Raw genomic sequence first — 13,471 nt, 5'->3', positions numbered from 1 at the left:
TTCTCTCCCTAATTTGGATCAAACACTCCCTTGGGAGTAATATCAATGATATTATATTATTTCAAATTACCTGTGAGACAAAAGGAAAGTCAATTAACCTTTTTGAATCTCAGTTTCCACAGGCAGTCATTGTTGAATGTAAATAAGTTCTTGTCAGTCAACAAACATTTAAGTGCCTATTAAGTGCCACTAATGCTCTACCTTTTAATGGTTTGACCTACAAACATTTCTAAAATGAAAAAGTTGAATTAGATGATATCATAAATTCTAAAATCCTGAATCTCACAATTGTATTAAACATACCTTATTTTTTTGTATTTTCTTCTTTCCTAATTAGAGATGTTTGCTTATAAAATTAAAAAATTATTTCAAAGATGTTAATCTGGAATTATGTTTTAAGTCCACTGGTTAGTGATCTATGTCTCTGAAGTCAAAGACAATTGACAGCTAGCAGATCTCTGTATGTAGGTGGTCTGAGTTATGATTTACATAAATTTTAATGGCTACATATTCCTTTTTGATTAGTAGAATATGAGCTTATTTAATAGTTAATTAGCTTCAGATCTTTCATCTCTATTATTGTATATTTTAATTTCGTATTTTGGTATTTGGCAGTTGCCACTGCTGATACGCTTAATCTTCCACAGGATCTAATATCCGATGGTTGATGGTATCCTGGTAAATACAGTTTGCAGTAATTACACTGCCATCAGCTCTTCCCTTAATGACAGATTTTAATCCACCACAGGAATCCAAAACTGTTATAATCTTGTTCTACTGACAAGGATAAACTCCCTTATCCCATTAATTTTAGGATAGGGCAATTTCTGATTTTGTTATTATTTTCAGTTTTTTCCAAAGTTTGTCAACCAATCACTTAGACAACAGAATAAAGTTAGAAGCTGACATAGGAGAAGAATTTAGGAATAAGAATGAAAAAATCCACTTAATTATAAAAATTGTTTTAAAATTTGAATGATCATGACCACAAACCTGAAACTGATAAGTAGAAAATATAGAATGAAGAGGTTAATTCAATGTAAAGAATTTATAAGAGAAAACATCCCAACAATTAGAGCTATCTAAAACTAGAATGGGCTTCTTTGGAAGGACTGTCAATTCTTTGTCACTGGAGGTCTTCAAGTGAAGGTTGGATGACCACTTATTAGTGATACTGTAGACAGAATACATGATTTGGGTAGGAGTTGGCTAAATGACGTCAGGGATCCCTTCTGGCAATATAGATCTGTGAAAATTCTATACCTGTGTTGCTTCTTATTATCATCATGAAAACAAAGTGCAACATTGGTCCATTCTAACGCTATTTTTCATAATAGGTAATAGAGAAGCAGTGTTTGCTCTGAAGGCTTAAAATATATGTATCAAAAGGTTCATTAAAACAAGTTCCATTTAGAATTTTCTCTAATTCTAATAATTTATCATGATGTGCAAATAACTCTTGGGTTCTTGTAGGCTATGCCAGTGGAGTGTAAGATTTGAAAGATCCTACCAAATTAGAAAGGCTTTGAATATAGACCTAGTGACAGGTTGCATAAGTGTGATCCATGGATCAGTCTTACATAAGATGGAAAGAATTTCTCAAAGTTGTTGATCAGTCCAAAAATATATTTTTAAGTGCCTACTATGTTCCAAGCACTGCACTAAGCACTGGGGATATGATAAAAGGTAAAAGGCAGTCCTTACCCTCAAGGAACTCACAACCTAGCAGAGGAAAGAATATGTAAGCAACTATGTTCAAATAAGCCATAAAACAGAGAGAAGACACTAGAATTAAGGTTGGCGATAGGGTAATGGTTTTTTTAACCATAGGAACTCCTAACAACCTACTACTGAGGAGTAGTAGTAGTTCTGCTACTGCTGTCAATGGAGATCGCTCTGATAAAATTATGAATTTATTAATGTCAATATGTATAAAAGTATACATCTCCAAATATCCTACAAAAAAGATGGGCATCTTTTTGGGAATCCACAGTTACTTCTAGATTACAATGACATCTGCATAGGATTTTTGTAGAAGTATGCTTTATACATTTCGATATTTATCAATTCATAATTTTACCAGAGTGATCTCCACTGACAGCAATAGCAAAGTTCAAAATAGTTTGTCAGGTTGTTTGAACTGGCTCTGCTACTCCCAGAACATAGTATGACTGACTGGAGATATTTATGGTATTTTAGAATCATAAATAGTGCCTGATTTTTCATAACTTCTCCAAAATTTTTCATTTTCTGATGTATTTCTGAGTGTCAGAATTCCTTTAATTTGTGTTTTACTAATTATTAATAATTAGGAATGCTGAAGCATGAGAGCATGTGTGTGTGTGTGTGTGTGTATGTAGCTATTAAATGTCTCATTTTTTCATTAAAACTGTTAACTTATACTCTTTGACCATTTATCTAATGGAGAATAGTTCTTATTCTTATGAATTTGAATTGAGACTTTCATCAGAGAATATATTCCAAAGATTATTTTTCCCTAGTTGCCCACTTCTCTTCTGATCTTAGATTCATTGGATTTGTTTGGGGGGAAAAAAACCTTTTTAGTTTTATGCAGTTAAAATTGTCCATTTTATCTTCTGTGATTCATTATTCTTTATTTGGTCTTAAATTCTTGTCTTCTCTTTGCCATAAATGTGAAAGGTAATTTCTTCCTTGGTCTTCTAATTTATTTGTCTATTACACAACAAAATGTGTGTCCATTTGGAGGTTATATGACCTTCTTTTTCTAGCAGTTTTTTGTCAAATAGAGAATCCTTAACTCAGAATCAGGGGTCTTTGAGTTTATCAAAAATGAGGCTTCTACATCTATTTTCTTCTGCATGTTATGTACGTAATCTGTTTCATGGATTGACCTCCCTGTCCTTTAACCATTACCAAATCATTTGATGATTACTTATTTATAATATAGTTTGGGATCTAATACTACTAGGCTACCTTCCTTCTCACTTTCTTTCATTATTTCCCTTGAAATTCTTAAACTTTTTTTTCTAAATGAATTTCATTACTATTTTTCTACTTCTATAAAGCAATCCTTTGGTAATTTTACAGATTTGGCATTGATTAAGTTAAGGATATAAGTAGTATATTAACTTTTATAATATGTTTTTATTTATTTCATTAAATATTGCCTAATCACACGTAAATTTTTTAACAATCACTTGAAAAATTTTTTGAATTCCAAATTCTCTCGCTCTTTCCTTCCCTTTCCCTCTCTTTGAGAAGATGAGCAATTTGACATCAATTAGTATGTTAACTTTCATTGTCCTAACTTTTGCACTGTATTGACTAAGCCCTTAGCCCTTAAAATTTCTCCAATTATTTAGGTCTGTCTTTATTTTTATATAGTGTTTTGTAGTTGTGTATTGATATATTGTGTTCACATATTCCTATGGGAGGACTGGTAGTTAGACTTCCAAACTTTTTATACATGCTACAATTATTTTCAATGACATTTCTCTTTCTTCTTAACTTTATTGGTAATACACATTAATACTGGTTTTGTTGGGTTTATTATTTATTCTACAACTTTGCTGAGGTTATTGTTTCAATTAATTTTTAGTTGACTCTGTAGAATTCTCAAAGAAAATCATCTTATCTGCAAATGACAATAATTTTGTTTTTATTTGTTTGTTCTTACTCTTGCTTTCTTTTTCTTGCTTCTCTGCTGTATCTTGCAGGTCCAGAACCATATCAAATAGTAGTAATGACAATGGACATACTTGCTTTGTCCCTGATCTTATTTGAAAGGACTCTAAATGATCGCCATTACATACATTGTTGGCTTTTGGTTTTAGAGTTATATTATTTCATGTTAAGGAAGGGTCAATTTATTCCTATGTTTTCTAGTGTTGTTTTTTTTTTTTTAAAAAACAGAAATTGGTAGTGTATCTTGTTTAAAGATGTTCTTTATTTATTGATATAATAATAAAATTTTTGTTCTTGTTATTAATATGGTTTATTATGTTTTTATTCTCCTAATATGAAATCAACCCTAATTTAATCTCTTCTTTATTCAGGATTTTTATTTTGGTGTTCAATTGGAATTTTTAGATTTGTTTCTCTTCCAATTTTATTTTTTTAGTTGCATATCCAATTTGTTCATTCTTCTTTTTTTGAAGAAAATGTTTAGAGACGTAAAATTTCCCTAAAGGACTGTTTTAGATGAATTGTTAAAAATTTGGTATGTTGTCTCATTGCTGTCATTATTTTTAATGAAATCATCATTTCTATGACTTTTTCTTTGATGACAAATTCTTTAGAATTATGTTATTTAGTCTCTAGCTAATTGTTAGTCTTTTCTTCAGTGGCCCTTTATTAAATATAATTTTTATTGTATTGTAAACAAGAAGTTTGTACCTGATGTTCTACATTTATTTGTGAGATTTATATGCAGTTTATATATGCAGATATATGTTATTTGAGAGATTTATAATACAGTTTTTGTAAAAATGTAATTTACAGCTAAGAATGCATGTATTCTTTTTTATTACCATTTGATAATCGTCAGATATTTATCATACGTAACTTTTCTAAAATCCTGTTCAAGTTCTTAATTTAAGCATTTTCTTTTAGATTCTTTTTGATTTCTTTTAGATTTTTTCTGGCTCAAAATGAGTTGCAGAAGATCCCCCACTATAACTGTTTTACTCCCAATTTATTCCTGTAACTCATTTAGCTTTCCCTTTAAGTATTTACATGCTGTGCTATTTGGTCCATCTTTCTTAAGAATAGAAATTCATTCATTGCTTATGCTTCAGTTTTGAACATGTTCAATTTAAGATGTCTACTTTTTCATTCTTTTAATTTTGTTTTGTGGTTTCCCGATGTATTATGGAATCATTATCTCCCACTTGCCCAACTTCTAATTTTATGGAACTATTTTATCTGTGAGCTTTTGTACCTCCTTTTCCATTTGGCCAATTCTACTTTTAAAATTCTTTTCTTTCCAGTGAATTTTTGCACCTCTTTTTCCATTTGGCTAACTCTGCTTTTTAGGGTATTACTTTCTTTAGGATTTTCTTGTGTCTTCTTTACCAAACTGTTGATTATTTTTCATTATTTTAAAAAATTTTTCATGACTTTCATATTGGACTCTACTTTCATTCCCCTCACCTCAATTCTTTTCTCTACCTCACTGATTTTTAAAATCCTATTTGAGCTCTTCAAAGAATTCTTTTTTGGACCTGAGACCAACTCATATTTTTCCTTGAGGTTCTGAAGGTAGCAGTATTGACGTTGTTGGCTTCTTCTGAGTTTGTATTTTGACCTTCCCTGTCCCCACAGTAACTTCCTATTGTTAGGTTCTTTCTTGCTGTTGTTTGCTCATTTTCCCAGTCTTTTTCTTATAATGTTAAAGTTGGGCTCTGCTCCAGGGGAGGAGGGACTAATGTCCCAAGCTTCAGGTTTTTCATGATGCTGTTTTCAGAACTAGTTCTGGTGGCTCTGTTTAGTTTTCACTTCTTCCAAGGAGGCATGATCTAAGGAGAGGTGTAGTCACAGCTCTTTTGGCCTGTGTTCTGTTCTGTGAATGCCCATAAGCACTCTTTTCCTTTCTGGAACTGTGACCAGGGTCCCTGCTTCCCTTCAGTCACAAGCACTAGTATGTTAGTGCTCCTCCTCCCCCTGGGACTAAGATCAGCACTATGACTTTATCTGTGCATAGGCAATGAAGCAGAGTCCTGCACCCAGTCCCAGGAAAGGAACCCCTGCAATGGCCTTCTGATCCAGTTGTCTGACCCCCTTACTGTCTGTGGGCTGAGAGCTCCGGAAGACCTTCTACAGATTCAATTACCCCAAGCCCTGTTGCTAGCTTGCTGAGCCATGGCAAGATGCTGTCTTGCTAAAGCATTACCCGTACTGGACTGTGTTCCACTCTCACTCTCATGGGACAGATCTTTCTTGCTGACCTTTTGAGTTGTCCTGGACTAGAAAATTGTTTCGCTCTGTCCTTTTGTGGATTCCACCACTCCAGAATTCATTTTATTTGTCATTTTAAAGTTGTTTGGAGGGAAATTTGGGAGAGGTCAGGAGAGTCCCTATTTTTTCTCTGCCATCTTGATTCTATCCCCTCCCATCCTCACTATCTTTTCTCACTCATCCAATGCTCTACAGCCATACATCACAACAGCACAATCCCAGAGTAATTAAATCTTCCAGTGGCCAAAGGACAAGGTAGACATATGTGGCAGTAGGTATGGTATGATGAACCATACTCAAGAAGTTGCACAAGGATTTTAAAATAAAGGTATATCAAATCTAAAAAATACAGGTTATAGTAACTTGAAAAAAACTGGAGTCAGTGAATTTAAAAAAAATCCATCAACAAGCAGGCATACCAACCAAGCAGATTATTGCAATAGTCTCAGTATGAGATGACAAAGGCCAGCACCAGAGTGGTGGTAGTCATGTTGGGGGGATGTTACAAAGATCAAGCTTACAAGTTGAAAATATCTCATAAAAGTCTGTAAAGTGACTCTACCTAGATAGAGTCTGTCTAGATCTTTTATAGACCTAGATAAACGACAATTATCTGAAAATGTTAAATTAGAGAGGAAATCATTCCCTGTGGTGAAGATTGTTGAGCAACACCACTATATAGAAAAAACAATAACATAATCTTTTTCCCTAAAGGAACTTAAAATACATGGCAATCACCTGCGTCTAAAATGGTTTAAATATATTTGTACAAGCACCTTTAATCTGACTCTTAATAACATCCTGGGGAGAGTGTCTAGATGGTGACTAGATGTAAGTAATACATTCTGTTATATAAATATTATTATGTGAAGTAAGACAAATTGACATGTCATAACTAATCAAGAGGTTGGGAAGGAAGTGTATTTTAAATTGGCAACTCATTTCTTCATTGCTGGTAATCTAGATGATCTCATGTAATGCCCTTTAATATTGATCACATAATAGTTAGCATATATTGCATATAAAAGAATATTAGCTATTTAATCACTGATTTTATGGTTCAGAATGTAATATTTTGTCTTAAGATCTATATTTTACTGCCAACAACTGCCTATTTTTTAATACTATACTCAGACATGTCTCTCACACACATATATAGCCCTCTCCCTCATTCTGAAGCTAAAAAAATTAAAACAATGTCTTTTTATTTACCTCCAAGTCTCGCTCTGATGAAAGCATCAGATACTTTCCTGGAATTCCACTTTGGGTCCTCATGTATTTCTTCTAATAGTGTTGTTCGCTTCTTAATTTCCGTCTGCAATCCATGGTCTGTCAAAGGGATTCGTTCTTGAGGCTTCACATCACAGTAACTTACTAGGTTTGGGATGGTTTTGCCAACTCCAGGCAGCAAATCAGCATCACCTCCAGCACTCATAAACCCTGAACAAGGATCACCCAATGACACATCATCTCGATGTGGAAATAAAGCATAATCTTTCCCAGGAGGTGGGGGATAAGGACAGTATAAATGATAATCTGGTTGGACAGGAGAAGGATAAGGGTGAAATTTCAGGAAAGCAGGACTGTCTTTCTCTTCAAAACTGCCAAAGAAATGCCTGTCCTCATTTCCTCTCACAAAGGGCATGTTCATTCTTTTTAGGAGACGACAGTAGTGAGGGTAATCCATTTTCTTCAATGGCATTTTTACTGCATTGATGGGATGCTTAGGGATAATGATCTGTCCATGTCTTTGATCTGATATCATTTTGGCTTTTTTAAAGTTTTAATGACCACAATTTAAAATAAAGACTTTATAAACTCTTTTCCAATAAATGGAACTAGAGTTTGTCTAGAATAAAAATTTGTTGACACTTCCAATCCGCAGGGTAGTTTAAATTGCTTTTAAAAGGGGGAAAATGATTTGCCCTCCTTTCCCTGTCCCCAAAAGACAGTCATGTAGCAGAAGAACTTGGCTGCAGAAAGAACGATGGGTTACTTTGTTGCTTGGCAACAGTAAAACATTGACATGTATTGAAATATGGAATTTTATACATCATAATATAATTCCTAGGGGGGAGGAACAATTAGCCTTTGTTCATAATGCTGCTTTGATAGCATCTTTACCAGAATCCATGAAGATGTTTTCCCTTTTAAAAAATATTGAGTTTAATTATAACTAACTGTAACATATTAACTAATATTATATGAGAAATATAAACCAAAATGGGCAATCTAATTGTCAGATTAAATCTAAATAAAAGTATTCCAAGACTCTACTTGGCATAGTGGGTAGAGTTCAGGACTTGGAGTCAAGAAGATATGAATCTCTTGTCTCAGATACATATTGTGTGAACCTGGATAAATCACCTAGCCTATCTGCCTCAGTTTCCTTACCTGCAAATATGGGTAATAGTATCATCTTTCTCTCTAGGTTTTGGGGAGGATAAAATGAGATACTTTGTTAAAGAGTCCTGCAAATCTTATATTAAATGCTAGATATCCCACTAATTACCTTCTGTACCTGCATGAAATGAATGTTGAAAAAGTTATGTTTGATACACTCCATAGAAGATTGAGATGAGTTTATTTTCCTGCTTATCCTAAATGATACTTAATCCCTTGAGTACTACAGAAAATATTCTTGCAGGACTTGGTGCCAAGGTCCTGTAGCACTGAGACAGAAAGGAGAATGAAAGTTAGTTGTATTGAGGAAAAAATGAGATTAAGAGATCATAGAAAGCTTAGATCCTCAATATTCCCCTCCAAAATAATGCAGAAATATTAAAAAATGAAATGAGTATAAATGCACCAGAGGACTTTTTGGAGGGGTAGTCAGATAAATGATCAAGGGAAATTATCAATGCAATAATAAAATATTAACAATTGAGAGAATTGAAGGCAGAAAAACATATTTGGTCAATATCACAAAAGTATCTCAAGTAAAACTTATTTCCTTATAATACAGTTAATGGACACACTGAAGGGATTGACCCGACTCTTCATTTGCACTGTGACCTCCAATGCCTTGACCCCTCAATTCTCTCCCCGGCTAGCCTCCCATGCATTAACCTCTCTTTCAGCTGAGAAATCTTATCTCACATTTTTCAGAAAAAAATTGAGACCATTCTCCAAGATCTCCCTCTTCTCTCATCTTCCTCAGCTCCCATCACTCAAATATCTTCTATCTCTGTCTTTTTCTTCACCTGTCTCACAATTATTCCTTACCAAGTCTAAGCTCTCTACTTGTTCAAATGATCTGATTCCACCTCCTCTCAACCAAAATCCAATCATCTTTCCAGTATCATTACACAGTCCCCACATTCTTTGATCACAACAAATTGGCCTTCTCTTTGTTTCTCATACAAGGCCCTCTACCTTTTATCTTTGTGCCTTTGAACTGGCCTTCCCCCTTTCCTGGAACATTCTTTTCTTCCTTATCTCTACTTCAAAAAATTCCTCTCTTCCTGAAAAACTCAAGCATGATCTTCTACATGGAGCTTTTCCCGATCTCTTCACTCCTAGTACTTCCAAGCTATCTTGTATTAGCTTAGTATTTAGTTTGTGTTTATTCTGGATATACTTAGGTAATTTCACTCAATAGAATGGAATTTCCTCAAGGGATACCCTTGCCCTTTAGGAAGGTATAGCAAGTATAAACTTGTCCTTTAGGAAGGTCACTTTGACATCTGAATGGAGAATGGTTTGGAATGGGAAGAGATTTGTGGCAGGGAGACCAGCCATCAGTCTACTGTAATAGTTTAGGAATGAGATCATGAGTGGTAGCAGTGTTAGAGAAGGGAAGGAGGCTATGTGAGAACTGTTAAGAATATAAAATAGGTAGGTCATGGAAACAGATTGGAAATGGAGGGTGGGAGAGAATGATGAGTCAAGGATGACATCTGGGTTTTTAAGCTTAGATGGCTGTGAGGAAGGTGGTACCATTGACAACAGCTGGGAAGTTTGGTAGAAGGGATAATTTGAGAGGTAAGATAATAATTTGTTATGGACATAATAATTTTAATTATTTTAATAATGATAATTGATATTTTGATAATGATTTTAAGATTGTCTGTGGGACATCCTATTCAAGATGTCCAATAGGAGGTTAGAGGTGTGAGATTGGAGGTCAGCAGAGAAGTTAGGGTTGGATAAGTAGATTTATATTGCAAAGGAAGAATGAACAAGATTTAGTAACTCTAAAATTCCTGGATTCCAAACCTGGATAGCTGGAAGAGTATGGAACAGAAATAAGGAAGTGTGGAGGGGGGAATGAATTTTCAGGAAAAAATATGAGATCTGTTTTGGACATAATGAATTTGAGATGTTAATGGAACAGCTGGAGGGTCAAAGGCACTGTAGGACTGGATTTCTAGACAGAAATTAGCGGACATCTGCTCCAGGCATCCTATCTTCTCCAAAAGATTACACCCTTTGACATCTTTACTCTTTCAATTTCCCCGTATCTACTGGCTCCTTTCCTACTGCCTACAGGCATGTCTGCATATCCCCCAGGCACCTTAGTAGGCAATGGATATATGAACACTTGACAACTGAAAAATAAAATAAACAAAAATGAACTAGTTCCTGTCATTTATTGTACTGTTTTAATGTTTGATGGTAATTTTATAGAAAGAGATTTAGAGGGAGAAGGAAAAGTATGGGCTTCATGGGAGAAATGGGAGGAAAACAAATGAGATAGAAGGTGCTTTAGACTAATAGACCCATAAGCAGTACTCTCATTTTTAACATGGGAGAAGGGAGGTCAAAGAAAATTTGTGAAAAATGTAAAGGTATTAGATTTGAAGTTGGAGGATTTTGAAGACCTAGGTTTGAGGGACAGCTCTGCAATTGATTCAGTGCCTGTAGAGCTTTAAACTAGACACTTCAATGATTTCAGTTTCTTCATCTGTTAAATGAAGGGATTGGAATAAATTCTAAGGTTTCTTCCAGCTGCAAATCTTATGATTCTAAAGCCCCTCTATGTGAGAAGCCCTTTCTTAAGAGTTTCTTTGGTGTGGCATGACTGGAAAGTATCCTTTCTCCTATCACTTCTTAGAATCCTTAACTTTCTTCATGGCTCAGTTCTACATAACATCTGGAGTTCTGCTGCTGCTGTCCAGAAATTTTTCTGAAGTGCCCAGTTGTAATTGCTTCTCCAGTTTATCGCGTATTATATTTAACTTTGTCACGTATTATGGTATCAATAAAATTACTTCCTTTCCATCTACTCTGCATTTTTATATGCCTAGTTATGACTATGTTGTCTTCCCTGTTAGAATATAAGCTCTTTGAATGCACAGACTATCTTATTATTTTTCATTAGTATCTCCATCACTTAGCACAGTTTAAGAACACAGTAAACACCTAATAAATGCTTGTCAAGTGGTTGATAAACTGAAGTAAGTAGTTCCCTGCATACATGGATTGACATTCTTAGGTAGCTCACATAGGGGCAGCTAGGTGACACAGACTGGAGTCAGGAAGAGTTCAGTTCAAATCCTACCTCAGCCACTGTGGAACCCTGGGCAAGGAACCTAACGGCTCTCTGCCTCAGTTACTTCATCTGTACAATGGGGATAGTAAATAGCACTCACCTCATCATGGTTGTGATGAGGATTAAGTAATTTAACATAATTTTAAATTGCTATGTAAATACTGTATTTATATACATACATGTATGTATGTAAATTTACATACATGTATATAAATACATGTATTTATATACAATATTATATGAAAGATATAACATTATGATATGACATGATGTGACAACATAACATATGACAATATAATGTAACGTAATATAGATCGGCTATATAATTACATGTGATGTAATATATAATTCATATACAGCTATATGAATAAAAGCTATTGTATAACATTATATAATTGTTATATTATATAATATGTAGTATATTATATAACATAAACATTATACAATAAAAGCTATTATTAGTGTTTAGCACAGTAGATACTTAATGTTTACTAATTATTACCTAGGTGGCTCAGCGGATAGAGTGCTGGGCTTACAACCAGAATTTGAGTTCAAATGTGACTTCAGACACACTAGCTGTGAGACCCTGGGTAAATCACTTAATCTGTTTGCCTCAGTTTCTTCATCTGTAAAATGAGCTGGAGAAGGAAATGACAAACCACTTCAGTATCTCTAAGAAAACCTCCCAAAAGGGGTTCCAAAGTATTACACACAACTGGAATGACTAAACAACATTTATCACAAGTATACTTACCTGTTGTATTGTATTCCCACTCACCCCCTTCCCCCTGTCCCCCTTCAAGCAACTACTTGAGCCAAGGCACTATTTTTTTTCCTTTTGTGGATGTGTTTCCTTGAAAAAATTTTTGGGATGCAGGATCAACTTGTAATTTCATTGGTTTAGGGAAATCCCCTAATGAAGAATTTCCAGCGCAGGTCATCGACTTCTCCACAATTTTTAGTCTCCGAGGGTTGCCTACAACACTGCTTCTCAAACCTTTTAGTCTCCAGAGCCTTTTACCCTCTTAAAAATTATTGAGACTCCCCCTCAAACTTTTGTTTATGTAGCATCTCTCCTTTGAAGTTCATCTTATTAAAATGAAAACATTTTATTTAGTATTATTTAATAATAATTTATTATTAAAATTAAAACATATTTAGTATTATTTTAGTGTTTTGACCTTGTGAACATACGTGCCTTGGATAGAATAGTGAATATGGTTGAGGGAAGCGATCCCCTGGAGACACCTCCCTGCCCCCACGGGGACTGATGAAATCTCCAAGAAAACCCTTGCTTTAGAGGTGACTGAACAATCAAGGGACTCAAAAGGCACCAGGTGCCAGAATCACAGTTGGAAGCAACTTCCGAGGTCGCCCACTCCCGTCCCTACTTAGGTCTTCTCCCTTACCATGCCCACATGTCCTTTCCTAGCTGAGCCCTAAGAACCTTACTCAGCAGCCAGTTCTCATCTTCCGAGAGAGCCCGCCCTCTTCCCTCCCCTCCTATCACTGACCCCATTGCTAGTCCCGCCCTCCCCTCCTATCACTGGCCCCACTGCTAGTCCTGCCCCTCCCCTCCTATCACTGGCCCCACCCCCTCCCTTCCTATCACTGGTCTCACCGCTAGCCTTGCCCCTCCCCTCCTATCACTGGTCCCGCCCCTTCCCTCCTATCACTGGTCCCACCCCTCCCTTCTTATCACTGGCCCCACTGCTAGTCCCGCCCCTCCCCTCCTATCACTGGCCCCACTGCTAGTCCTGCCCCTGCCCTCCTATCACTGGCCCCACCCCTCCCTCCCTATCACTGGTCTCACCGCTAGCCTTGCCCCTCCCCTCCTATCACTAGTCCCGCCCCTCCCCTCCTATCACTAGTCCCGCCCCTCCCCTCCTATCACTGGTCCCACCCCTCCCTTCTTATCACTGGCCCCACTGCTAGTCCCGCCCCTCCCCTCCTATCACTGGCCCCGCCCCTCCCCTCCTATCACTGGCCCCACCCCTCCCCACCTATCACTGGCCCTACCCCTCCCCTCCTATCACTGGT

General features: G+C 36.0%; 1 protein-coding gene across 1 annotated transcript in view; it reads right to left on the bottom strand.

Moving 5' to 3' along the window:
• The window catches only part of SPMIP7 (sperm microtubule inner protein 7), a 79,912-nt gene extending 71,979 nt beyond the window's left edge, over positions 1-7,933 (bottom strand). The window contains exon 1 of the mRNA XM_072598138.1: positions 7,150-7,933. Within this exon, the coding sequence (XP_072454239.1) occupies positions 7,150-7,702 (553 nt within the window). The 5' untranslated portion in view covers positions 7,703-7,933. The remainder of the gene's footprint in view (positions 1-7,149) is intronic.
• Between the last annotated feature and the right edge of the window lie 5,538 nt (positions 7,934-13,471).

The sequence above is a fragment of the Notamacropus eugenii genome, chromosome 3, assembly GCF_028372415.1.
Source record: "Notamacropus eugenii isolate mMacEug1 chromosome 3, mMacEug1.pri_v2, whole genome shotgun sequence".
NCBI classification, from domain to species: domain Eukaryota; kingdom Metazoa; phylum Chordata; class Mammalia; order Diprotodontia; family Macropodidae; genus Notamacropus; species Notamacropus eugenii.
Note: the sequence above shows the minus strand (reverse complement) of the source record. Positions and strands in the feature narration are given on the sequence as shown.